Source organism: Oncorhynchus mykiss, chromosome 21 (assembly GCF_013265735.2).
Source record: "Oncorhynchus mykiss isolate Arlee chromosome 21, USDA_OmykA_1.1, whole genome shotgun sequence".
Lineage (NCBI taxonomy): Eukaryota > Metazoa > Chordata > Actinopteri > Salmoniformes > Salmonidae > Oncorhynchus > Oncorhynchus mykiss.
Genome location: NC_048585.1, coordinates 30,002,176 through 30,028,765, shown reverse-complemented (window position 1 = coordinate 30,028,765; position 26,590 = coordinate 30,002,176). Strand labels below are relative to the sequence as shown.

The following is a 26,590-nucleotide window of genomic DNA, read 5'->3' as shown; positions in this document are numbered from 1 at the left end:
TCTCTCTCTCTCTCAATTTCCCTCTGTCTCTCCCGCTCTCTCTCCCTCTCAGCTGGAGGTGTTCTGTGAGGTGATGACCATGCAGCAGGCAGGCTATGTGATGCTGATGGACTACCTGCAGAACAACTTCAGGGAGCAGCAGCAGCAGTTCTTGGGCCAGGTCTTCTCCTCCTACACTGGAACAGAGGAGGTCCTCACTCCCAGTATGTGTCCGTAACTCTTCAACCTGAACCCTGACCTCTGACCCCTGTCCCTCACACTCTTTCTACACAGGCACAGTTGAGGTCCTCACCCCCAGTTTGTACCTGTAGGCTATACCCTGAACCCTAACCTCTAACCCTAGACCCCTAATCCTTACCTTCACCTTACAATGGCAAAGATGATCCTCACTCCTAGTACGTACCCTTAACTTATAACCCCTGACCTCTAAAACCTTACTATTAGCCCCTAACTCTAACTCTGGCCTTCACCTTTGTCATTTATGTTGTCATTTATAGTATGTACCTGTTCTACTTTAATGCCTGACCCCTGACCCTTATCTACCCGCTGACCCCAACAGCTGACCCCTAGCCTTCCGCACCCACCCTACCTACCACATGCTGACCTTGCCTCTGGCTTCTCTCTTCTCCCATACTAGACCTCTGTAAAACCATAGCATGATTCCCACTCACACTGAGCTGTACTGTAACACTAACAGGCCAGACTGTGAAGTAGGAACTAGCATCAAAAGCCCTTGTAACCAGCCACATGGGGAAGATCTCAAATGCAGACTCCTCGCGTCCTCTTTCCTCTCTACTCGTCTCCTTCTCAAAACCGATTGGATGGGAAAGCTAGAGGTCCCGCCCCTTGGACCTTCTCCTCCAATGGATTTTGAGGAGGCCAGGACGCGAGGAGTATGCAATTGAGATTCCCCTATATTTTCAGCATTGATGCTTTAGAGCCTACTCCCAAGGTCTTACGAGTGCAGCTCATCAAAGAACTCCTCTCTCTCTCTCTCTCTCTGCCTTTTAAAAATACCCCAAATAAGCTCTCTGGGTTGCTAGGAAACCTGACTTTGTAATTCCCCCTCTTTCAGTGTAGCAATTTATTTGACATTTTCTCTTTTTTGAAATTGAAATATGTCTGTTCAGAAATGCAAAAAGCATAGATATCTATTCCCTTTATATATCTATACCCAAAATGTCTCCCTTTACCTCTTCCTTTCCCTCTTCCAGTGTTGCTCTAAGAGAGACATTGTTGTCTACCAACATGTTTTCCTTAGGAAAACTCTATCCCAATTTCTCATTGTCTCCCCAGTGTGGAAAATGGACATATTCCCGATCTGACCATGTTGATAACCAGACACAAACATATGTTATCATCAGAGATTATATTTGAATCTAACCTCATTTTTCTGTGTTCTCCAGTGTGCAGCTCGGAGCCTCAGAACATGCAGGCGGATGCCCAGAACGAAACTACCATCATGGTGATGTGGGAGCGCCCCCGTGTGGTGTATGACACCACCATCGACTGGTACTCTGTCACCTACCAGCGGCTGCAGGACCAGAACCAGCCCAAACACGAGTACCGCACCGACGGAGACCAGGACGTGGTAATACACCTGTCTACTTATCCATCTACTGTGGCATACCAGTCAGTGCTGGAAGTGACTACTTGCCTGTGGATCGTCTCTCTCTCCCTCACTCTCTCTTTCTCTCTCTCTCTCTCTCTCGCTCTCTCTCTCTCTCTCTCTCTCTCCCTCTCTCTCTCTCGCTCTCTCTCTCTCTCTCTCTCCCTCTCTCTCTCTCTCTCTCTCGCGCTCTCTCCCTTTCTCTCTCGCTCTCCCACTTTCTCTCCATCTCTCGTACGTTCTCTCTCTCTCTCTCGTGATTGTTTTGTGTTGTTCCTGGAGGCTGTTGCCATAGTGATAACCAAAAGATGCCTGTAAACCATCTGGCCAGAGGTTTACAATATACAATATAAATACGGCTGTGATTGTTTTTGTTGTGTGTGTGTGTGTGTGTGTGCGTGTGCGTGCAATGGTTTGTGTTCATTAGACCTTATGTGCCTTCTCACACAAATCGATAGCATTTGCATGTAAGTCAGAAATCAGCCTCATATGTTAAATAGGGTGAAAAAAGCTGAGACAAGCAACTGACCGTCACTACTGTAATTGGCTGAGTGTGATTGGCTGATGTATTGATGAGTTGACTGACATATTATTTGATCAATCACCCTCTCTCAGGGGGCCATCATCCCCGGCCTCCTGTCCAACAGCAGCTATGTGGTCCAGGTGGTAGCTGTCTGCACCAATGGCCTGACGGGACGCTGGAGTGACCAGATTATAGTGGACATGCCCCAGGAGGACCCGGGTGAGACCAGCTATAGTCTCGGGCACCCACAAGGCTGTCACGAGAGACCAGATTCTAAAAGGGATTTTTAGTCCAGGAAAAGGTTGAATCTGTGTCCAGCGTGAGCCTATGCCACTCAGATTCATAGGAGAGAATAAAGAACTTAGGTTAACGGACTTTAAAGTTGAAAGTAAGTATGAAAGTTATCAAAATAGTTGTACTCATCGTGACAGTCTAATATATATATATACCCACCCATTCTCTTTTCTCCAGAAATTGAGTCTGATCCAGACAACACAGAACCTGAGGATATATTGGAACCTGAGGATATATTGGAACCAGTAGACCAGGTCCCAGTAGACCAGAACCCAGTAGAAGAGAGCAGCACCAGAGAGGGTCGCCAGCAGATTTTCCCTGACCAGCCCTCCACCACTGCTGCCTCCCAGGTGAGCTCTGTGCCGGTACCACCAGGCACCAGAGATGACCAGAACCGGATCGACCAGGACCCTGTGAACCAGTCCAGAGTGGACAAACCCAAGAAGGACCAGACCAGGAAGGACAAGAAGAAGCAGCGTATACCTCCGCACCGCCCCTTCACCAGCGCCGCCTCCAACGGCAAGAGCGCCATGTGGGTCACCATGGTGACCGACCAGCCGGGGTTCCTGATTCCCGTCTCCCGGACGAACAGCCCGCCGCCTGTCCGCCGGCCAATCACAGAGGAGGCCTCATTGTCGCGGTCGCCTCAGCAGAAGCGGAACCAAAACCGTGGTTCCGCTGCCCAGAAACCTGACGTTTCCGGTATCGGCCTGCTACCCCCAGAGAGCGACATGTACACCCCTCCGGCGGGGGGCATGGTGGTCACTGATGTTTACTACGAGGACGTTGTCAACACCACTGCCTTAGAAACCGCAACTACGCCATCTAAAACAACACTGAAAAAAACCCTGGATGATAGAGTTCTCAGTCCTGTTACTGCCAGACCTAAAGTCACAATGAAAGGACATGACAGGGGCTTGGTTTTGACGTCCAGGCTCTCTGATAACAGAGTTAGCACAGTGACAAGGGCCACCCCTATTCAACAGACCCCGGTTTCGGTAACCTCAACCCCCTCTGTGCCCTGGATCAGATCCAGGACTTCAAGTCCCAGCAACTCCCTCTCCACGGCCTACGGCTCCTCCACTACCTCAGGCCTCGTCAAGGCCTTACAGCACACCACCCATCCCATAGTCACCGGTAAGAAACACCTGTGTGCCCTGCAGCCCTGCATGTGTGCTGTAAATGTCTGTGTGTGTACATATAAAAATATATTACACATGACCTTTATGCCTTTGCCTCTCCTCCTGTTGCCAAAACTTGGTACTGTATAGTGCACTCTTACATTCTTTGGTTGTGTGGTGGTTGTTTGAGGGTAGAATGATGGTTGTATGATGGTTGTTTGATGGTTTTATGAGGGCTGTTTGATGGTTGTATGAAGGTTGTGTTTTGGTTGTGTGGCGTTTGTATGATGGTTGTGTGATGGTTGTTTGATGGTTGTGTGACCTGTACCTCTCTGCTTGGTCCATCTGCCTCTCTCCGTCTGCTGCGCTGTCTATAAGGGTGATATTGCCGCTTAGACCTGCGATGGTGATAATGATGGTGGTGAAGGGACTCGCGCTCTACTGGCTGGTGGTGGTTACGCTGGTGATGTGCTGCAACAGTCCAGCTCTTTGTGTCTGTCGACAGCGATCTACCCTTTTCAACTTCTCTCTCATCCTTTGGTTGCCCAGCGGTTCATACTGGGACACACTGGTACTTCAGAGATCCATGTCTCCTACCGGTACCCAGCGGTGGTGGGTATTCCTCTGCCAGTCTATCTTCTTTCCCTTGAATCATAAAGATTCACATCTTATGTCTCCTTCTGGGACTCTTTACCTGCCTTGCTGTGTGTGACCTGGTGGCTCCTCCCTGACTCCAGTCTGCCCTCTGGTGGCTGCTTTGTATAACCGCTCAGACTCTGTGGTTGTTATGCTCCTCTCTGGTCGTCTGATTTAGTGTTGTTAAGTATTCCGTTTAGTGCTTATTTTTCACACTCAGTCTGACCAGACAGGCCTCTCTGTTCCAGTCAATACCAGCTTTCAGAGGGGGACTTGGGTTCAGCGGCCCACAGAACCTCTCAACTTTCCAGACCCATACCCCTCTGTCACCCACTCTGAGGAGGATTCTCTCACACCCTCCCAAGGGGGCTACACCCCCTTGCACCGTTCTCTCAGCCATTCAGAAGAGACAGCAGCCATCGGCCCGTCTGTCACCCCCTTCGAAAAAGACACCACCCTCTCCCCCAGGTCGGACAGACAGACGGTGACCTCTCCGGTTGGACAGACAGACATCAGTGGCTCAGGCTCTGGCCTCTATGGGGACGGGGTCAACCTAGGTCAGGACTGGCTGAGAGGGGCGACACTTTCCCCTGGGACAGACCTACGTTCACTCACACCGGCCTCAGCCATGGACCCAACAGAGGGAGAGACACAGGGAGAGAGCACCGGTGACTTAGGGGGTCTTTCCTCCAGCTTCTACTTTGAGAGGGAGACTGGTAGTGGTGTGTCCGAGGTGGACAGAGCAGGGGCCAATCCCCAGGGGTCTGTGGTGCTGGGGGAGGCTAGTGGGTCTGGAGATGGAGGGGTCCAAGTGGAGCCTGGTAACTCTGGTATAGAGCTGCATATCCCTTGTATAGATCTACGTGTCCCTGTTCTCCCTGACAGCAGGGCTGTGGAGGAGCTGAGGAAAGGTAACGTACACTCAGGAATCTCCCATCACGGTGGCAGGTTAGGTGATGTTATTCAGAGAGTGACGTGAGATTTTATTGTGTAGCAGAGGAAATATGATTATGGCATTTGTACTCAATGAGGTGGTAACAGATTTCCTACTGATTTAAATGAATAAAGGATGTTTTTTTCAAATCCAGGGTGTTTGCGTGTGCATACGGGTCTGTAAATAATAACAGATTCTTTCTCCCCCCCCAGAGATCAATAACAGCAGCCATGAATCAAGGGTAGAAATGGTGGGAAGTGTTTCTGAAAGGGAGAGGAGGACAGTGGTCCCTCTGGCTGTGGTATCCACCCTCACCATTATCTGTCTACTGGTCCTGGTGGGCATCCTCATCTACTGGAGGTAGGATTAGCACACTGCACTGTTAGCCGTTTTGTAATTGTATCAGTAGCTTACTGTATAAACTGAATACAGTAGATCACCATACATTCCACAATAAAATACTGTGCATTTGTTTTTCCAGCACACTGTAAGACCTTTCTATCATTTCAAGGGCACAGTATTTTACTGTATTAATTGTGGTGCATTGTGGTGAAATATTGTGTAAGCAGAAGGAATCTCTGGGGTCATAGAGTTGATCAGGCTGTTGATTGTGGCCTGTGGAATGTTGTCCGACTCCTTCTCCATTGGCTGTGCAAAGTTACTGGATATTGGCGGAAACTGGAACACGCTGTCGTACATGTCGATCCGGAGCATCCCAAACATGCTCAATGGGGTGACATATTGTCCCCAGCACAAGATGCACCTGTGTAATGATCATGCTGTTTAATCAGCTTATTGATATGCCACACCTGTCAGGTGGATGGATTATCTTGGCAAAGGAGAAATGCAAACTAACAAATTTGTGCACAACATTTGAGAGAAATACGTTTTTTGTGCATACGAAAAATGTCTGGGATCTTTTATTTCAGCTCATGAAACATGGGACCAACACTTTGCATGTTGCGTTTCTGTTTTTGTTCAGTGTATATATAGGGAACAGATCAGAGTAGAAGTGGGTCTTTTAATGGTTGAATATTTAACCATGTCCGTTTGATTTGTTTTTCCCTGTAATCACGGACCGTTTGGAAGCCTTTGATTAGGCCTCTAGAAGTGCAAGTGATATGAAACACCTAGTTTTCATTAATATGCAAATGCCTACAGCCAACCTGCTCGCTCTAATCCCTTGTAATTACATTCAAATACTGTATTTTTTATAGTTTGATAGTCCGTTTTACTCTATTGTACTGTGTTTCATTGCTCTGTCATCAAGTTACTCTAAATATCTCAGTATTGAATTGGCACTATCCAGAGATATATTATAAGATATCTTGTTGTAATTACAAGTAATGGAGAATCTTTTTACTTGCTATGACTGTGACTTTTTTTCTCAACCTTTCTCAACCTCTCACTGACTGTGACAAGATCAACCGCTAAATGACCAAAATGTAAATGTTAAAATGAAAACTTGCAAATATGTTGCTACATGGGTAATTCCAATAAAATACTGGGTAATTCCAAAAAATTACAGTCACATTTTTGGTACCGTAAAATGAATTACTGTAAAATGTATCACACTAGCTGTCCTCTAAAATAAATTACAGTAACTTACTGCCAAATTACAGGACATTTTTTACAGTGTATGTTCAGATAGAAATGTATTGTGTAGAGCAGGTATGATTGTCTGCTCTGTAGAATTGGGAGTTGTGTCAGCTCTATTAATTATATTTCTATTTTCAACGTTTATTCAACAGAAACTGCTTCCAGACGGTTGACTTCTACACTGAAGACACCGCCTCACCCAAAGTCATCTCTGCTCTGTCTTCACCTCTGCTGCTCACCACAGGTAACGCACGCACGCACTCGCACACACACCCACACACACCACACACACACACCTTCGTCCATTCATCCATTCCTGTCTGTGTTACCAGAAGAGCACGAGGCGCTGTCAGTGAAGCAGTTTGTGAAGCACGTGGCAGAGCTTCACCAGACCAACACCTTCTCCAAGGAGTTTGAGGTGAGAGAGACATCAGCCTGATACTACTGTATGTGCTATACATACCACTCTTAATGCTCCCCAGCAGTATTAACATCACCTAGACATAGTGTTGTAGTCGGGATTTGACCCTCACTGCTTACTAAAGCTGTCATTAATTCCTTTCTATAAAAGTCTATGTTAGTTCAGACTATAACTGAACTCAACACTACTGGTAAGTGAGGCATCCTGTCTGGAAGGTGTCACTATCTGAAACAGAAACGTTTGTTTAAGGGCCGATGAGAATGGTTAGAGCCCCATTTTAGTTGTTGTCTGTAGATGTGTATTAGATGTCCCTATATATCTCATTGTACCTGTTGTGGTTGTGGGTTAGCATGTTGAGGGTGTACTGTATGTTTGGGTGAGGGACTACATTACACTGCCTCTGTAGGTAACCATACTCTAATACACCCTGTACATAGCTATAGAGACACAGAGTTCGGCAAACGTTGTAGACATTTCAGTGCCATGTTCACACCACCCATTCCAAGACAATGTTCCAATACAATGTTAGGTGTCAACATGGCGTACAGTTTGCTAAACTGTGTGGATCAGTAGGTGACTCTGTCAATAGGCATGCCCACTACCTCCAGACACATACACACACACACACAGAGCTGTTCCTCATGTCTGTGTATCTGCACTGACTGGTCACTGTGTGTCGCCCCAACCCCTCATCGCTGTGCCTTCTGCATTCTCACCCCCTCCTCCCCACCACCCTTCCAACTCCCATTCTCACCCCCCGCCCCTCCTTCCTCCCCCTCCCATTAGATTGTGACAGAGTGTTATGAGGTAAGACTCCCTTTGTGTTAGATTAGATATGCGCACGGTGTCATCTCATCTTATCCTGATTCATCAGGACTTCCTGAATCTTTGATGTTTGACCTCAGGAATCAGGAAGACCGTTTCTCTTTATCCTATCATTGGAATTGACTGATAGTGTTTTCTTTGTTGCATGGATCACATCTCTGAGTAGCTGTACTGTCTGCTGTCATATATTTGAGTGTTTTCTTGTTTGTTGTGTTCTTCTTGCATGCTACCTTCTATTTGATAATTGGACTCCGGCCGGGTTGTGTGTGTTGGTTCGTAATGGCTCTGCGTGTGTGTGTGTGTGTGTGTGTGTGTGTGTGTGTGTGTGTGTGTGTGTGTGTGTGTGTGTGTGTGTGTGTGTGTGTGTGTGTGTGTGTGTGTGTGTGTGTGTGTGTGTGTGTGCGGATGTGTGTATTGGTCATGTCTCAGGGTTGTGTGACTGAGTGCCAGTGTGTGTTTCTCTGACAGGAGGTGCAGTCATGCACGGTGGAGATGGGCATCACTACTGACAGCTCCAACCACCCAGACAACAAGAACAAGAACCGATACATCAACATCATGGCCTGTACGTCACTCACTCACTCACACACACAGACACAGACACACACACACATACAGACTATTCATTAACCCTCTTTGTTGGTCTAGATGACCACAGCAGAGTCAAACTACTGGAAGAGGGAAAAGGTGGAGACTACATCAATGCTAACTTTGTTGATGTAAGTAGCTCCTCTCCTAATCATTAATATCATCCATATCTATATTGAATACTAAACATGTACTTACACTATGTAAATGGGATTAGTATAGAAATACCGACTGAGGGGTAGTATGGAAGATTGACTGGATGATTGGTTGATTGATTGATCAGTGTGTGTGTGTGTGTGTGTGTGTGTGTGTGTGTGTGTGTGTGTGTGTGTGTGTGTGTGTGTGTGTGTGTGTGTGTGTGTGTGTGTGTGTGTGTTCCTGTCAGGGTTTTGAGCGTACAAGGGCCTACATCGCAGCCCAGGGGCCCCTGAAGTCTGGAACAGAGGACTTCTGGAGGATGGTGTGGCAGGAGAATGTTGGAGTCATCGTCATGATCACCAACCTGTTGGAGAAGGGGCGGGTCAGTTAGTCACACAGACAGACTGCAGGCTGGGGCACTGTGTTAAAGTGTCTATTTTTACACCGTTTAAACAGAAAACATTGGTTCAACAGGGAAGACAAATGGAACATATCTACGTTTGTGAAATGTTTATGTTACTTTTATATGACTGCTTTGACCATTGTGTGACTGAGGCTCTCGCCCTCTGTGATGTCAGAGGAAGTGTGACCAGTACTGGCCAATGGAGAACCAGGAGGAGTACGGTCATTTCCTGGTGACCCTAAAAGACACCAAGACCCTGGCCTACTATACCCTGAGGACCTTTACCCTCAGAGACACCTCACAAAAGGTACCTTCCTGGACACACAAACACACCTTGAAGAAGATGCACTGCAGTGCACAGAGCTTGTAGTCTGTTTGACCCTGCCGGCTGTGTGTTGTACCTACAGGCTTCCCAGAGGGGACGCTGTGCTGAGAGGACGGTGGTCCAGTACCACTACACCCAGTGGCCTGACATGGGCGTGCCTGAATACACCCTGCCTGTCCTCTCCTTCGTACGGGCCTCGACCCAGGCCAGGACTCAGGACATGGGCCCCGTCCTCGTACACTGCAGGTGGGCTGGGTGTGAAGGGGGGGGGGGGACTTGGCAAAACTGTTGCTTGAGAAAAGGTTGAATAACACTATGCAGATCCAATGGCTTGGTGCAGGAGGTGGGTATCCAAGTATTCATTTCTGAAGGGAAGCGTCGTGTTGTGTTGGACTCTCTCACAAGTATGTCCTGTGTGTGTGTAGTGCTGGTGTGGGGAGGACAGGGACCTACATTGTGCTGGACAGCATGTTGCAACAGATCCAGGACCAGGGAACAGTCAACATACTGGGCTTCCTCAAACACGTCAGAACACAGAGGAACTACCTGGTACAGACGGAGGTAATGCGCACACTTACAGGAGCAGCGTTTCTCAAACTTGTCCTGGTGTGAACCAAGGGGTGCACATTTTGGTTTTTGCCCTAGCACTACACAGCCAACTCAAATAAGGAACTCATTATCCATTTTTCATTATTTTAATCAGCTGTTTAGTGCTAGGGCTAAAAAGTAAACGTGCAGCCCTTGAGGTCCCCAGGAACGAGTTTGGGAAACACTGAATTAGGGTTAATTGCCTTGCTCAAGGGCACATTGATAGATGTTTCACCTAGTCAGCTTGGGGATTCAAACCGGCAACCTTTTGGTTACTGGCCCAACGCTCTTAACCGCTAGGCTACCAGACACCTTTACGCCATGCTTTGATATACACAGACCTGAAAATATTGTAAAGGTGGAAGCAACAAGGCTCTGCCCAATAGGCAAACTCTGAACATATGCAGTAGGAGCTAGGAGAAGGGGCTAGAGGTTGAAATGCAACCGGGCCCAGCTCTGCTGTCGGTGATGTGAGTGAGAGGTCTCTCTCTGTGTTATGTCTCTCTGGTCCACAGGAGCAGTATGTGTTTATCCACGATGCCCTGGTGGAGGTGATGTGAGTGAGAGGTCTCTCTCTGTGTTATGTCTCTCTGGTCCACAGGAGCAGTATGTGTTTATCCACAATGCCGTGGTGGAGGTGATGTGAGTGAGAGGTGTCTCTCTGTGTTATGTCTCTCTGGTCCACAGGAGCAGTATGTGTTTATCCACGATGCCCTGGTGGAGGCCATCGTCAGCAGGGACACTCTGGTGACCTCTGATCTGGTCCACTCCTACGTCTCGGACCTGCTGACCACTGGGCCCTCCGGCAGGACACGCATGGAGAGACAGTTCAAGGTCAGAACACACACACAGACCCAGATGTGGGTTTGTCACAAGTGGAACCCTACATCCTAGTGTGCTACTTTCAGGGCCCTGAAAAACGTCATCTCAACCTTCCTCCTTTCCTTGAAGTAATCAATGATCAGGCATGACTTGATTGATGAATCAAGTATAGCGGGAGTGATGGTAATGTGTTGGTTATGTGGCTTAATCTGGTAGTGTTATGGTAATGTTTACTACTGTCGTGGTATAGCTGGTGAGTCAGCGCAGAGCCAGACAGGCTGACTACGCCGCTGCCCTGAGAGAAGGAAACGATGACAAAAACAGGACCTCCTCTCTCATGCCGGGTGAGTTGAAGTAGCCAAACACACACAACATGAAATGGTTGGTTAGAGACAGCCATTCAGTCGATACCAGGAAGAGGGTCTCCTTCATCTTTGTCTTACCCCACCGGAGAAGAGAAATAGAAGAACATTTTGATTCAGAGTAATACAAAAATGGAATAGTTTATCTGGGCAAACCAGAAGTCTTTCAATAAATACATTCAAGCAATACTTTAGGACCACTTGAAAAGAATAGATTGGGATGTGTGTTTCTGTGTGTGCTGCAGTGGAGAGATCCAGAGTGTGTCTGTCATGTCCAGTGGAAGGAGAATCTTCAGACTACATCAACGCTTCCTATATCATGGTAAGAACAAGGTTGTCCATTTATAGAGCATTCACAGGGTCTTCATAAACACTACATACACTGTGTACAAAACATTAGGAACTGCTCTTTCCATGACATAGACTCACCAGGTGAATCCAGGTGAAAGCAATGATCCCTTATTGATGTCACCTATTAAATCCACGTCAATCAGTGTGGAGGAAGAGGAGGAGACAGGTTAACGAAGGATGTTAAGCCTCGAGACAATTGAGACATGGATTGTGTATGTGTGCCCTTCAGAGGGTGAATGGACCAGACAAAATATGTAAGTGCCTTTGAAGAGGGTATGGTATTAGGTGCCAGGGGCACCGGTTTGAGTGTGTCAAGAACTGCAATGCTACTGGGTTTATCACGCTCAACCGTTCCCCTTGTTGATCAAGAACGGTCCACCACCCAAAGTATTGTACATCCAGCCAACTTGACACAACTGTCCCTGTGGATCGCTTTCGACACCTGATTTCGACACCATGCCCCGACGAATTGAGGCTGTTCTGAGGGCAAAAGGGGTGCAAAAGGTGTTCCCAATGTTTTGTACACTCATAAATCATGTAGAAGCAAAGTCATATGTGTGTATGTTCCAGATTCATGTTGTTTATTTTGACTGTGTCTGTGCTGTGTTCCAGGGTTACCACAAGAGCAGGGAGTTTATCCTGACCCAGTCTCCTCTCCCCTCCACTGTCTCAGACTTCTGGAGAATGGTCTGGGACCACAACTCACAGCTCATCATCTCCCTGCCTGACACACACACAGCACAGGTAGCACTACACACACACACACACACACAGGTCAACAGTTTCACACCTATAACGCTGTCTCGATTGTGTCCTATCAGCGCGAGGGGGAGGAGTCGTGTGCGTATTGGCCCAGTAAGGATCAGCCAATCAGCTGTGAGGGTTTCATAGTGTCATTCTCTGGAGAGGACCACATGTGTCTGGCCAACGAGGAGAGACTGGTGGTCCACGACTTCTTACTGGAGGCCACACAGGTGAGATCCAACCACACACACTCACACGTGTACACTCGCACACGCACACACACACAGATCCAACCACACACAGCCCAGCTAGCACATAACGTTCTGAGAACCATATGTTTCTTAGAGCTTGGTGAGAGAAATGGCTGATTTATGGTTATTTTGCATTCAACCTTTCCACAACTTTCTGGGAATGGCGCAGGATAGTTGCTTGCCTTTGAAACATTGTCGGCACATTTAAGGAACTTGACAAAAAAACATAATTTTCTTGGTATTTCATTACTTTAACAGAACATTTCCTAAAAGTTCAAACATGGTTACGTTTCATTTCAATGTTGGTTATGTTCTCCAACTGGTTTGGCATTGGGAATGTTCTCAGATAGTTGAGAGAACGTTAAGAAACAAGTTATTCTGTGGGAATTTCAGTACTTCAGCATAACGTTTCCTACAGGTTTCCTCGTGGTTCTATTTAAAAGTCATGTTCTCAAATTGTTCCAAGAATGTTAAGAAAACGTTCCATAAAAACAGAAGAAAGTGTTTGTAACATTCAGAGAACTTTCTAAGAATGTTATTTATTTCTCAGCATCAACATAACTCTCTCTATCCTCTATCTTGTTAAGTGTGTTGGCCACGCCTGACTAATTGTCCACATCTGATCTTAGTGAGTTCTTGTTTCACAGAGTGTTTATTGGTAGTCTTACGCAAATCTACTTTGAAACAAAAGTATTTGTTGAAATGTATAACATTTTGAGTTTGCATCCCAATGTCCACCTTATATACATCACAGAAGACTGAAATGTAACAAAACTGTTTCACATAGAAACCAAATGTTTCTGTTTTTTTAAATAATGTTTATTAATGATGAAATTATGAAAAATATTAATAACATTCCACCCATTAGGCAACTAGAAGGTGATTTGGTTGACTGCAGAAAAGGGCTACTAAGGAAATTAATTTCCATGTGTCCTATCTGTGCTTGGAGTTCAAACATGTTTTGAACCCAAAATAATCTAGCAGTGTTATTAAAAGTTTTATTGAAACATTCTTTGAACATTTTTAAGGAAGTTGTTAAAAAACCTCCAAATACCCTATAATTTAATTTCTCAGAGGGTTAATAAAACCTTCCAGGGAAACATTCAAGGAACCAAAGTAAAACACTCTCAGAACCTCCCTGGCTGCAAACTAAAAATAAACATTCCCAGAACAGGCAACATTTTCACTTCTGTTCTCAGAACGTTTAAAAAACGTTCAATTTTACTGGTCAGAAAGCATATTGGCTTTGTTCCCACAACCAATGTGAAACTAAAAACATACGTTCCCACAACTTTCAAGGAACCAAATGTGCTAGCTGGGAGAGATCAAACTAGACACACACACACACACACACACAAATGAGGACCACACACAAACGAGAACTACACATACACACACCCACACTCCTCACTCTCTCTTTCCCCAGGATAACTATGTCCTGGAGGTGCGTCAGTACATGTCCCCCTGCTGGCCCAACCCAGACAGCCCTGTCAGCGGTACCTTCCAGCTGCTCAACATTATCACAGAGGACAGCAGACAGAGAGAAGGAACCATAGTCGTGCATGACCGGTGAGTCACTGCTCTCCTCTGTTCCTCGAGTCTTCTCTGTTCCCTCTGTGTTCTCTGGGGTTGGGAGGTCAGCTGAGGGCCGGTAGGGTGCGAGGAGTCTTATTTGAAGAGTGTGTTAACTCACTGATGGGAACTGATTTCACCGATTCACCATATAAAGTGCTTTTTGTTCCAGGAGTAGTTGGTTCATTCTGTGTTTGAGACTTGGGTGTTGTTTCTGTAATTGGTTCATAGCATATTTTCCCCTGTCTGTGTCTGTGTTAGGCTGGGTGGCTCGGTGGCGGGGCTGTTCTGTGCCCTCACCACCCTGGCACAGCAGCTGGAGCATCAGGGCTCTGTGGATGTGTACCAGGTGGCACGGATGACTAACCTCATGAGGCCTGGTGTCTTCAATGACATGGTATGTCCTGGAACAGCACACACACAACACAGAAACCCAGGGAACATAGCACAGCTCAAACATAGACACATACATACTCACACCAGGCTGATTATATAGACTAGACGTAACATAGTAAACGAAAATTCGGGACATTCAAATGAGTATGATTGTTACGTTTGGTATGGTTACATAAGCCAGAAGGTTACTTAGGTAAAACAAAAGGACAGGTGTTGGTCGGGGTGGATGGGTGGTCGTTTAACACGAACATCTATCAACCCTAAGGTTGCGTTTTCAAATCTCATCACAGACAACTTTAGCAACTTTGCAACTACTTTCTTCTTTTTTAGCTACTTTGCAACTACTTAGCATGTTAGCTAACCCTTACCCAAACCCTAAACTTAAAACCTGTTACGGCTGCTGTCCCTGTACAGGGATCAACATCAGCGGAAATTTCAGAGTGACAACTAATAGTACTCGATACAACTCAAACTTTCATTAAAACACACATGCAGGGTACTCAATTAAAGCTACACTCGTTGTGAATCTAGCCAACATGTCAGATTTTTTAAATGCTTTTTGGCGAAAGCATGAGAAGCTATTATCTGATAGCATGCAACCCCCGAAATAACCAAAGGGGACGTAAACAAAATAATTAGCGTGGCCGGCGCTACACAAAACGCAGAAATAAAATATAAAACATTCATTACCTTTGACGAGCTTCTTTGTTGGCACTCCTATATGTCCCATAAACATCACAATTGGGTCTTTTTTTCGATTAAATCCGTCCATGTATACCCAAAATGTCCATTTATGAAGCCCGTCTGATCCATGAAAAAGCACCGTTCCAAAAAAGTTATCTATAAACTTTGACAAAACACTTCAAACTACTTTTGTAATCCAACTTTAGGTATTAGTAAACGTTAATAATCGATCAAATTGATCACGGAGCGATCTGTATTCAATAGCAGCACGTTTTGAAATCATGGTCCACATTCTCTCTTTCATAACTTCCTGTGGTGTGCTCGACGACAGGAAGTGCCTATTCCTTTTACCAAGGATTAATTTAAAATCAATTGACAGTACTGGCGACATCGTGTGGAAGCTGTAGGCATTGTAAACAGGGCCCTATCTATTTTCCCTTACCATAGACAATACAGAGACTGGCGGAGGGATATTTTTTTTTTTTTTTTTGTGAACAGTTTTCCTTGGGATTTTTCCTGCTAAACTCGTTCTGTTATAGTCACAGACATGATTTAACCAGTTTTATAAACTTCAGAGTGTTTTCTATCCACACATACTAATCATATGCATATACTATATTCCTGGCATGAGTAGCAGGACATTGAAATGTTGCGCGATTTTTAACAAAAAGCTGCAAAAATTCGCAGCCTCTTTAACTTAACACTTTAACCTAACTCCTAAACCTAACCTTAAACCTAACCATTTACCCCTAGCCTAGCTAATGTTAGCAACCTAGCTAATGTTGGCATTAGCCACCGAGCTAACGTTAGCCACAACTAATTGTAATTTGTAATATATCATGCGTATTGCAAATTCGTAACATATTGTACTAATTGCAATTTGTAACATATTGTACTAATTGCAATTTGTAACATATTGTACTAATTGCAATTCGTAACATATCATATGAATTGTAATTCGCTAACATGAGCCACAACAAATTGGAATTTGTAACATATCATACGTAAACACATTCGTAACATATTGTACGAAATGCAATTCGTAACATATCATACAAATTATAATTTGTAACATATCATATAAATTATAATTCATTACATATTATAAGAAATGGATTATGGACATCCACAAATGAATACATACCATACCAAGCGAAACATTTCACACTCATTTGGGTCTGACGGATTTTAATTTACTATGTTACGCCTGAGTCCAGGTTGCACACACACACACACCTTACACAAACAGCTCACATAGCTCACAAAGTTAGCCTACACTCACACCTGCACACCATACATAGTTAGCTCACTCACACACTGCTCACAAGTAGCTCTCACACACCAGAGTGCGAATTACACCATGACATTCGGGGGGTCTCTATTGAGTGCATGCTCTTGCATTAGCCTAATAATAAAGACTTAATTTAAACAGTCAAATGAGTTAACTTTTAATGTGGCATGAACACAACTAGTTGATATTTTCAACTGATCAAATTTTGTCATGCAAATAACTTCAAAAGTAGGCTACCTGTGCATGTTTGTCCACTCCAAAATATTTCCAGCACCAACAAGTATGTATGCCTCATGACATCCAGCGATTGCCATTGATAAGGTCTACACTAATTGATGCGTCTTGCTGACAAATTTGACACCCAAAATGAGGCTGAAACTGTCCTGGAAAAAACGTGATGGACAGCCTAACACGCAACTTACAAGACTAGGCTATAATGTGTATTGACTATGAACTTCAAATAGGCCTACCGGTAGCCAGTGTGTACTTGTAAAAAAAATAATTAAAAGGCGAGTAAACTCTGATTGCCGGTCGCGGTGAAAACAGTAACGCTCCCAATACTTTCAATGCATTTTTATGAAAAAGGTGGGTAAACTTGCATTTACCTTCCACTAAGCCTAAGCCATAAAAACAGGCCCAGACCTTTATGCCTCCTGCACCAAACTTTACAGTTGGCACTATGCATTCTGGCAGGTATTCTCCTGGCATCCGCCGAACCCAGATTCGTCCGTCGGACTGCCAGATGGTGAAGCGCCATCAAAAAAATTGAGGAATGGATAAATTTGCATTATTTAGAGACCCCCCCCCCCCCCAAAAAAAAAAAATGTGGGGACTTTTGTTGCATTTAGGGGAGATAACATCTCATTCAGGGGAGCTGAGCCCTTTACTGACTCTGTCTTTCACCTCTCCACTCCTAGGAGCAGTACCAGTTCATGTACAGGGCCGTGTTGAGTCTGGTGGACAGCCAGGAAGACCAGAGGGCCCTACAGTCCCCTGAGACCAACGGTTCAGTTCTCCTGGGGGCCACCACTGCAGCAGAGAGCCTGGAGTCCCTCATGTAACCTCTCACACACAGAGACACATACACACACACACACACACTCCAAGGAGCACCACACACTCTGGAAAATACACTGTGCTCTATGTCCTTCACTATCTCAATCATCCCGAGAGAGAATATTGCCTTTTTTTGTACCAGTCGTTTGCAACGTGAGCTAGCCACTAGTGGATTGTGATTAATAGGCTTAGCTGGCTACAAAATACATGAGATTACGCATCCAATTATCAGAATAAAACATACTGTTTGTCGTGTATGACCACACGTTGCAACTGGCTGCTAGGGGCTGGTATTCTGTGCCTTTTGTAATTCATGTTGTACTTGTACTTAACTGTTTGATACTATGTCTTTGTGACTAATGCCAAATGTTCTGTACTCTTTTTTTTTTTAAAGGTGATCACTGTCTTGCTTAAAGTTTGTTTCAGTTTTTGAGTTACTTGATTTAACTATCTATCCCTTTGAAACGTCTTATTTGTATGTAATTACTTAAAAGGGAAAAATATCCTTCCTATATTCTGTCATTCGATCTACTGTATGTTTCTTCTCGCTCTTGTGGATGACTTGTGTAAATACTGGTGTTAAACATGTAGAATAAGAGATGATCCTTTGGAAAGGTGAAATTATATAATATTATCTCATATTATGTAAATAATAATAATTGACCACTATCAAAAGGCCAAATGTATTTAAACATCTAGATTTGATATTTTACTATGAAGTTGGCTTTCCAGCCATTTACAAACATTACTGGTGTTTATTTTCATCCACTTTTTTCGGGGGGGGGGGGGGGGGGGGGGTTATTACTGTGATAATTGAGTTCAAATTTCGATAATGCTTATTTCTTATGTTTTGATCTTTTTTTAACATTATAAAGTTTGGACGATTCAGTAGTCATAAGATTACTATAAACAGCACTGTACATTTGAACAGATCCATGCTTTTATTTATACTATAATACATTGTATTGTGGGTAAAAGTTTGAGGAGGACCTGTACATTCTTGATGAAGAGAAATAAATAAACTAATCAAATCAATTTCACAATCTTGATCGTTAAACTGAGATTGAGTCAGAAATTATACTTGCATACTTGAATTATACGTTACATATACATGTAGATGTACACAACACATATACATAAAGTGTATATAGTGCATAATTGCCGTGAGAATATGCATGTCCGTCCCATAGGTATGTTAACATCATTATAATATAACACATCATTATTATTACATGGCCTATTCGTTTGTCACACACCCAGTGCACTTGACCCGGGTAAGATATGCCCAGTTCCAAACCAACCCCTACCCACTAGACACTAGTGTAGATACGTGATTAATAAATACGATCTACTTTAAAGGAAACGTCCAATCAAAAACTATGATGTGGCAAGTGACACTTTGCTTCTTGAAAGCTGCTGACATGCAAACATTTTGGTATCAACAAAGGACTAATGTAACAAACACCAAAAGAGAGTTTAAGTGCCTAAGGGGTAGGTGTCCATTTGGAATACAGAAAGAATCAAGGTTAAGCACATATCCCACCCACCCACCCCTCCCTCCCTCCCTTCCCCTGTATATATGTACAGTCTAAATCAGATTTTGTTTTGTGCAATAATATAGAGTTATACAAATATAGGCATAAGAATAATCGGAAGCATTTTTTTAATTCCCTAGACTGATCTCTGGTTGAAAAATAGACGTTTAGTTTTCACCTCCCCCTTTTCTACTCTACAGCACCACATGGGCTCATGTTTTTCAAGCTATAAGGTATGAAATTACCTGAAATTAATCAAAATGATTTAAAAAGAATACAATCTTGCTTTGGAAGATTAAGGCAAGTCGGACATTAAAAAAATATCTTATATTCAAGCACAGTTAGTATATTATATATACTGTATATATCTATATATATATATATTTTTTTCTTACATAAATCTCTATTTGTTTAGAAAGCAAGCATACCCCGAATCACAGTAGAGTAACGTCACAGGAAGTGTAGCTGGCTCTAAAGTGTGTGTGTGTGCGTGCGTGTGCGCGCGTGTCTTCCTCAGCTCAGGAGTGGTAGCTGGTTTGAGCATGTACTGCCTCCCCCCATACACCCCTCTTCTCGGCGTGCCCTCCCCTCCATCGCCTCCCTCTCTTTTCTCCTGTCATCTGCCTCATCCCTCTCTCGTGTGTCTGCGCCTCTTAGTTCCCCTGGGAACCCTGTAACGGAGAACAAGTTAAAGAGAGAAGAAAGGTTAGGTACAGTTCCAAGGGGCTGATATTGAAATGACCACCATGCAAGAGTCTTTTTAGGATATGTGTGTGTGTCCTCTCCTCACGGAGTTGGTTCTCTTGCGTTTCCAGCAGTCAGGGTTGAGTCTCTTCTGCTCGTCAGCCAGAGCCTTGGCCTCCATGGTGTACATCCTCCTCTCCTCTCCTCGCATCTTCTTCCACTTCTCTCCCAGGATCACACTGATCGCTCTGAGGGCAGCACACACACACACACACACAATAATGTGTTACATTCACTTGATTGATTAGTCAAGGGAATTTGGGGATTTTTTTGCACACACAAATTTACACACACACACACACACACACACACACACACACACACACACACACACCTGTTGTCCTTCCCAGGGTACATCTGGGTGTACTCCAACCGGAACTTCTTTGCGAATAGCATGAATGCATTCATTGGCCGCTTGCACTTTGTGGGCGAAGCCCCGCCGGCTGCTCCCGAGTCCTGCTGGCTCTTAATTGGCTTGTTGCGGTGTGCGTCTTGGTCGGGGCTGACGGCGGACTGGGAGGCCCTACGCTGCCGGGCCATGCTGCTCAGAACGTACACCGCCGACGAGTCCAGGGGAGTGAAGTCATAACTGGTGTGAACAACACAGGAACACAAAGAAGACTCACACACTGAGATCTGAGGGGCTTTAGCTCAGGGGGACTAACACAGTCTTGAGCCGCGTGTCACACATGGTTTGTAAAGTACAGAATGGACACTACTGCCGCTATTGAACTAATGATGAGGGGTTTCACCTCCTGAACGTGTCGAACACCAGGGAGTCGTCAGTGTGGACGGCATCTCTGTGTCCAGGAGGCAGACACACGTCTCCCACCATCACCTCATAGCACGGGATCCCATACTGCACCACGGTCAGACTGGGGTAGAACGACGACCAGCCTGCCACAAGAACACACACGCGTTAGAGAAACACACGTTACACACATACACCTTATAATTTACATACGTTACACACACACCACCCACACACACCCGGGCCTCCTACCTTTGTTTCTGACGTAGAACGGGTGGTCCAGCTGACACTCAGAGGACAGAAGACACTCCCCACAGGCACCTGGGTCAAAGGTCAGCTTGAGGACGGACTGCCCGAACGCCCGGCTCTCTGTGTGGGACACCAGCCTCAAGCCCTCACGACCATAGCCCTGAGGACAAGACAAAACAGAGTTACTGATGGGGAACTTTACTCACAAGGGGCTCATAGGGAGATAGGAGATGATAGGAGACCACATTAAAGAATTTCAGTTAAACTGTGTTACTCAGGAACTCATTAGTCCACTGAGCTAGGCATTATTGTACCTTCAGGGGAAGTGATATTGCCTCTAAATGAGTATGTACTGTACCTTCAGGGGGCGGGTTATAGCCTCTGCCTCATCGTCTGAGTCTTCGTCTGACACCAGTTCCTCAGCATCCTGCCACTCCACACTAGAACCCTTATGGAACCGCAGACGAGTGCCTGAGGACACAAGAAGAAATGTATAGAAAACGGATTAATGGTCATTACACAACACGGTCAGGTGTTCGGTCCCGGAAGTGATCACATAGACATATACAGTCAGTGCCCAGTTTATTAAGTACATCCTGAATTCTTCGGGCATGGATTCTACAAGGTGTCAGAAACTCTTGTACAATCCATGCCTAATTGGTATCAAGGGATCTAACGTGTACCAGGACAACACTCCCTACACCAGTACAACACCAGCCTGTACTGTTGACACCAGGCAGGATGTGTCCATCAACTCATGCTGCTTACGCTAAATCGAGCCAGACGCAACAGGAACCGGGATTCGTGTTTCCACTCCTCAGTTGTCCAGTATGATCACGTGCCCACTGGAGCCGCTTCTTCTTGTTTTTATCTGATAGTAGTGGAACCCGGTCTGTTTGCGTCTGTCTACCTGTTAGCTTGCAAGATTCTTTCCATTCTCCTTCAACCTCTCTCATCAACAAGCTGTTTTCGCCATCAGAGCTGCTGCTGACTGGATGTTTTTTGTTTGTCGCACCATTCTCTGTAAACCTTAGACACCGTCATGCTTGAAAAGCCCGGGAGGGCGGCCGATTCTGAGATACTAACAGTGATGATCATGCCATGCTCAAAGTTGATATGGTCACTCGTTTTGCTCATTCTAACTGAATGCCTCGATATCTGTCTGCCTGCATTATACAGCAAGCCACAGTCACATGACTCACTGTCTGTAGGGTCAATCCATTTTCATAAAAGGGGTGACGTAGCTAATAAACTAGCCGATAAGTGCATATATATATATAGTATATATATATATATATAGTATATCACAAAAGTGAGTACACCCCTCACATTTCTGTAAATATTTGAGCGTATCTTTTCATGTGACAACACTGAAGAAATGACACTTTGCTACAATGTAAAGTAGTGAGTGTACAGCTTGTATAACAGTGTAAACTTGCTGTCCCCTCAAAATAACTCAACACACAGCCATTAATGTCTAAACCGCTGGCAACAAAAGTGAGTACACCCCTCAGTGAAAATGTCCAAATTAGGCCCAATTAGCCATTTTCCCTCCCCGGTGTCATGTGACTCGTTAGTGTTACAAGGTCTCAGGTGTGAATGGGGAGCAGATGTGTTAAATTTGGTGTCATCGCTCTCACACTCCCTCATACTGACTGGTCACTGGAAGTTCAACATGGCACCTCATGGCAAAGAACTCTCTGAGGATCTGAAAAAATAATTGTTGTCTACATAAAGATGGCCTGGGCTATAAGAAGATTGCCAAGACCCTGAAACTGAGCTGCAGCACGGTGGCCAAGACCATACAACGGTTTAACTGGACAGGTTCCACTCAGAACAGGCCTCGCCATGGTCGACCAAAGAAGTTGAGTGCACGTGCTCAGCTTCATATCCAGAAGTTGTCTTTGGGAAATAGAAGTATGAGTGCTGCCAGCATTGCTGCAGAGGTTGAAGGGGTGGGGGGTCAGCCTGTCAGTGCTCAGACCATACGCCGTACACTGCATCAAATTGGTCTGCATGGCTGTCGTCCCAAAAGGAAGCCTCTTCTAAAGATGATGCACAAGAAAGCCCGCAAGCAGTTTGTGGAAGACAAGCAGACTAAGGACATGGATTACTGGAACCATGTCCTGTGGTCTGATGAGACCAAGATAAACTTATTTGGTTCAGATGGTGTCAAGCGTGTGTGACGGCAACCAGGTGAGGAGCATAAAGAAAGACAAGTGTGTCTTGCCTACAGTCAAGCATGGTGGTGGGAGTGTCATGGTCTGGGGCTGCATGAGTGCTGCCGGCACTGGGGAGTTACAGTTCATTGAGGGAACCATGAATGCCAACATGTACTGTGACATACTGAAGCAGAGCATGATCCCCTCCCTTCGGAGACTGGGCCGCAGGGCAGTATTCCAACATGATAACGACCCCAAGACGACCACTGCCTTGCTAAAGAAGCTGAGGGTAAAGGTGATGGACTGGCCAAGCATGTCTCCAGACCTAAACTCTATTGAGCATCTGTGGGGCATCCTCAAACGGAAGGTGGAGGAGTGCAAGGTCTCTAACATCCACCAGCTCCGTGATGTCGTCATGGAGGAGTGGAAGAGGACTCCAGTGGCAACCTGTGAAGCTCTGGTGAACTCCATGCCCAAGAGGGTTAAGGCAGTGCTGGAAAATTATGGTGGCCACACAAAATATTGACACTTTGGGCCCAATTTGGACATTTTCACTTAGGGGTGTACTCACTTTTGTTGCCAGCGGTTTAGACATGAATGGCTGTGTGTTGAGTTATTTTGAGGGGACAGAAAATGTACACTGTTATACAAGTTGTACACTCACTACTTTACATTGTAGCAAAGTGTCATTTCTTCAGTGTTGTCACATGAAAAGATATACTCAAATATTTACAAAAATGTGAGGGGTGTACTCACTTTTGTAATATACTGTGTGTATATATATATGTGTACCTTTGAGGAAGCAGTGCCAAGCAGTAGGTGGCCAGGAGTGGCTCCAGCCCATGTCCTCGTCATCAGACACAGAGGAGTGACAGGACACAGCAGACTCACACTCACTACTGACCTGTAGAGAGGAGAGAGATCAGAGGGGATTATCACCAAAGCAGGATCAGTTAGTTAGCTAGATAACTTTCACTCTCAAACAACTCCATATTTCTAATTCATGGGGAAAGACGATCCACTTAATATTCTCAGTAAAAGCAGTGCGTTTGCTGCACTGGTCCAGTGTTGCCACCAGTGCAGCATGAATGTAGTGTAGCATAACGTGCACAGCGGTCTAAGGCACTGCATCTCGGTGCAAGAGGCGGCACTACAGTCCCTGGTTTGAATCCAGGCTGAATCACATCCGGCCGTGATTGGTAGTCCCAGAGGGCGGCGCACAATTGGCCCAGTCGTCTGGGTTTGGCCGGGGTAGGCCCTCATTGTAAATAAGAATTTGTTCTTAACTGACTTGCCTAGTTCTTAACTGACATACCTAAATAAAATAAATAAATAAATTATAGCTCTTACCCTGACTCGCCTGCTGCGCTCCCTGTGTTGGCCTCTAGAGGGCAGGCTGCTGGAGGTCAGGGGAGGCCGGGTGTGGGGAGGCCGGGTGTGGGGAGGCCGTGCGTAGGAATGGAGGTTGCTACTGGTGCCAAAGATGTGGACGGGAGTTGACCTGGGGTAGTTCAAAATGGACAGTTATGAAGTATTAAAACGGGAGCAGGTGTGTGTGTGTGTGTGTGTGGTACAGTAACAACCCTACCTGACGACCTGAGTGGAACCCTGTAGTAGGGGACTCTGGGGGCCTGTGGCGATGTGAGCTAGCTGTGTGAGCCAGTGTGTGTCCAGGGGCCCGGCCGTATGAGTCTGTGTGTGTCCGTCACGTTCCTGATGGGACACCCCTGCCCCCACTTGAAACACGGTGGGGGCTGTCTGGTCCTCCTCCACCTCCTCCAGCTCCGGGAGGTCATCTAAGGGGAAATTACAGAAATGTAATAACTGGGTTGATCAGAGTTCATTTAAGGGGTTAAATATGTCAACAGAATAGCTAGAATGAACAGAGATCTAAAAGCATGATGTTTCACAGTAAATCAGGAATTATGTATTTGTATCACTCTGCTTAATGATGTACAAAAGGTGCTTTATAATTTAAAAATAGGGTAATAATTTACCATAATATTTACCTGTATAAAGCATAGCCTACATTGCACATCTATAATCACATCATAATCATGACATTGGCTTATGATTACCGTATTCCATGTGGCTGTCACTGGTGGGGCATCCGGGGGAGGAGGGCAGCTGTTCTTCACACTGGAGCAGGACCAATCCCTGGTCTCTACCTGCCTCTGGCCCTGGCCCTGGGATATCCAACATACTACTGCTGCTGCTCAGAGGACTCTTAATTTCCCACACCATGTTATAATGCTTCTTTAGGTCATCTGACTGGACACAAACACACAATCCATTCATTCATTAACGTTTTATTAACAATGTTATTGAACGTGAGCACAATAAAACTGGTATGTGTTACTAGGGGGACCACATTTAAAAAACCCAAATGCGGGACAATAGGATGATTTTACGGGACTTTCGCGGGACAGTGTACCCTGGTGTATAAAATTGGAAAGGGGCGTTGAAGTGGGAAAAAAGGGGGTGCGATGAGGAAGGGATGGATGGGGGGGCTGGGGGATTTTTCTTATGCAGAACCAATTACGCCTATGCCATTTGTCAACATTTGTGTTGGAAATTGCAGCTATAACAAGAAAAAGTAACACTCATATAATTGTATAAACAACGCACCATCATAATGAGTCAAATTAGTGAGATAACTTTTTCCATTCAATTTCGCAACAGCGTCATGTGATGCAGGCCTTGTTTATAAACGTTCGGGACCTCGCGCATGCGCATTTGCGCTCATTCATTCAATACCGTGAAAGGACGATGATAACTCACTCGCATAAGTTAAAATCACGGAAATATCTCACAAATAAGTTATACACGGCATCGACAGCTAACTATATTACTGCCGGTTGATTTGGTTAACAACGAAATGATTACATAGTAATACACGATCCCATTGATTTGGAAAACGCAACCTAATTTGGCCAAGGCTTAGTCAAAACACAGAAGTGTCGAGTTGACAGAAAACACCGTTTAAAAATCGACAAGTATTGGACCTTGTGCTATATGCGGAAGCATAAAAGACAAAAACATGTCACGTGGAGCAAATGTTAATATTTGTATACAATGAAATTAAAGAATGAAAGAGCCTATGCATTCGTCTCTTGCTCAAGCTGGTAAGAAAACTAAACGCCAACAATGAAATTTGTGTGCGATCTGACATGTCATTCGAAACTGAAGAAGGCAATCCCAACTTCGCTTTTTTCCTATGCACCTTTAAGGTTCTGCTATTTATTTATTAATTTCGTTGAAATAAACTCTGTCTACAGTATTTCTAATAAACTTTCTTTGCAACTCACCAAAACAGTCGCCATCAAGTGAAAGATAAATATTATTCTTTTTCGCAAACATTATTGGTGGCTTCAGACGTCAATCTATGGCTTCTCTCTTGGTAATTGGTTATTCACTAAGTAAATACACCCTCATATTTGTTTGCGCTGTTCCTTTTGGCTGTAATCCATGTCCCTCATCTCTCAGAGATGGCTCTAATTGGACGACTTCGTGCAACTAGCTATTGTAGTTTTTATACTGTATGAAGTTTGGTAACAGTTTTGACTACAATGTCAAGGACTGGCACACAAAGCCAGTCAAAAATAAAAGGCACAGA

General features: G+C 45.0%; 2 protein-coding genes across 4 annotated transcripts in view; one reads left to right on the top strand and one right to left on the bottom strand.

The window, feature by feature from the left end:
• The window catches only part of LOC110500211 (receptor-type tyrosine-protein phosphatase zeta), a 53,853-nt gene extending 35,280 nt beyond the window's left edge, over positions 1–18,573 (top strand). Inside the window, exons 8-29 of one of the 2 annotated variants that reach the window (XM_036957591.1) lie at positions 53–203; positions 1,407–1,591; positions 2,225–2,351; positions 2,604–3,563; positions 5,330–5,477; positions 6,869–6,960; positions 7,049–7,134; positions 7,924–7,944; positions 8,431–8,527; positions 8,611–8,681; positions 8,936–9,070; positions 9,267–9,398; positions 9,499–9,662; positions 9,842–9,977; positions 10,692–10,838; positions 11,077–11,170; positions 11,434–11,510; positions 12,152–12,283; positions 12,361–12,513; positions 13,961–14,103; positions 14,368–14,503; positions 17,395–18,573. In XM_036957591.1, coding sequence (XP_036813486.1) covers positions 53–203; positions 1,407–1,591; positions 2,225–2,351; positions 2,604–3,563; positions 5,330–5,477; positions 6,869–6,960; positions 7,049–7,134; positions 7,924–7,944; positions 8,431–8,527; positions 8,611–8,681; positions 8,936–9,070; positions 9,267–9,398; positions 9,499–9,662; positions 9,842–9,977; positions 10,692–10,838; positions 11,077–11,170; positions 11,434–11,510; positions 12,152–12,283; positions 12,361–12,513; positions 13,961–14,103; positions 14,368–14,503; positions 17,395–17,538 — 3,531 coding nt within the window. In that variant the 3' untranslated portion in view covers positions 17,539–18,573. The remainder of the gene's footprint in view (positions 1–52; positions 204–1,406; positions 1,592–2,224; positions 2,352–2,603; positions 3,564–5,329; positions 5,478–6,868; positions 6,961–7,048; positions 7,135–7,923; positions 7,945–8,430; positions 8,528–8,610; positions 8,682–8,935; positions 9,071–9,266; positions 9,399–9,498; positions 9,663–9,841; positions 9,978–10,691; positions 10,839–11,076; positions 11,171–11,433; positions 11,511–12,151; positions 12,284–12,360; positions 12,514–13,960; positions 14,104–14,367; positions 14,504–17,394) is intronic. The other variant, XM_036957592.1, reaches the window with a different exon arrangement.
• Positions 18,574–19,179: 606 nt separating this feature from the next.
• On the bottom strand, positions 19,180–26,362 carry LOC110500210 (HMG box-containing protein 1). Of its 2 annotated transcripts, XM_036957594.1 has the most exons (11): positions 26,283–26,362; positions 25,053–25,245; positions 24,563–24,770; positions 24,325–24,475; positions 23,767–23,878; positions 21,171–21,283; positions 20,816–20,972; positions 20,565–20,709; positions 20,147–20,401; positions 19,859–20,000; positions 19,180–19,739 (listed from the first exon to the last, which is right to left on the bottom strand). In XM_036957594.1, exons 1-11 carry the CDS (start codon positions 26,295–26,297, stop codon positions 19,722–19,724), a joined length of 1,509 nt encoding a protein of 502 aa, XP_036813489.1. In that variant the 5' UTR covers positions 26,298–26,362; the 3' UTR covers positions 19,180–19,721. The 2 variants fall into 2 exon arrangements, with proteins under 2 accessions (XP_036813489.1, XP_036813488.1); XM_036957593.1 differs by having other exon boundaries at positions 19,180–20,000.
• Positions 26,363–26,590: the final 228 nt, after the last annotated feature.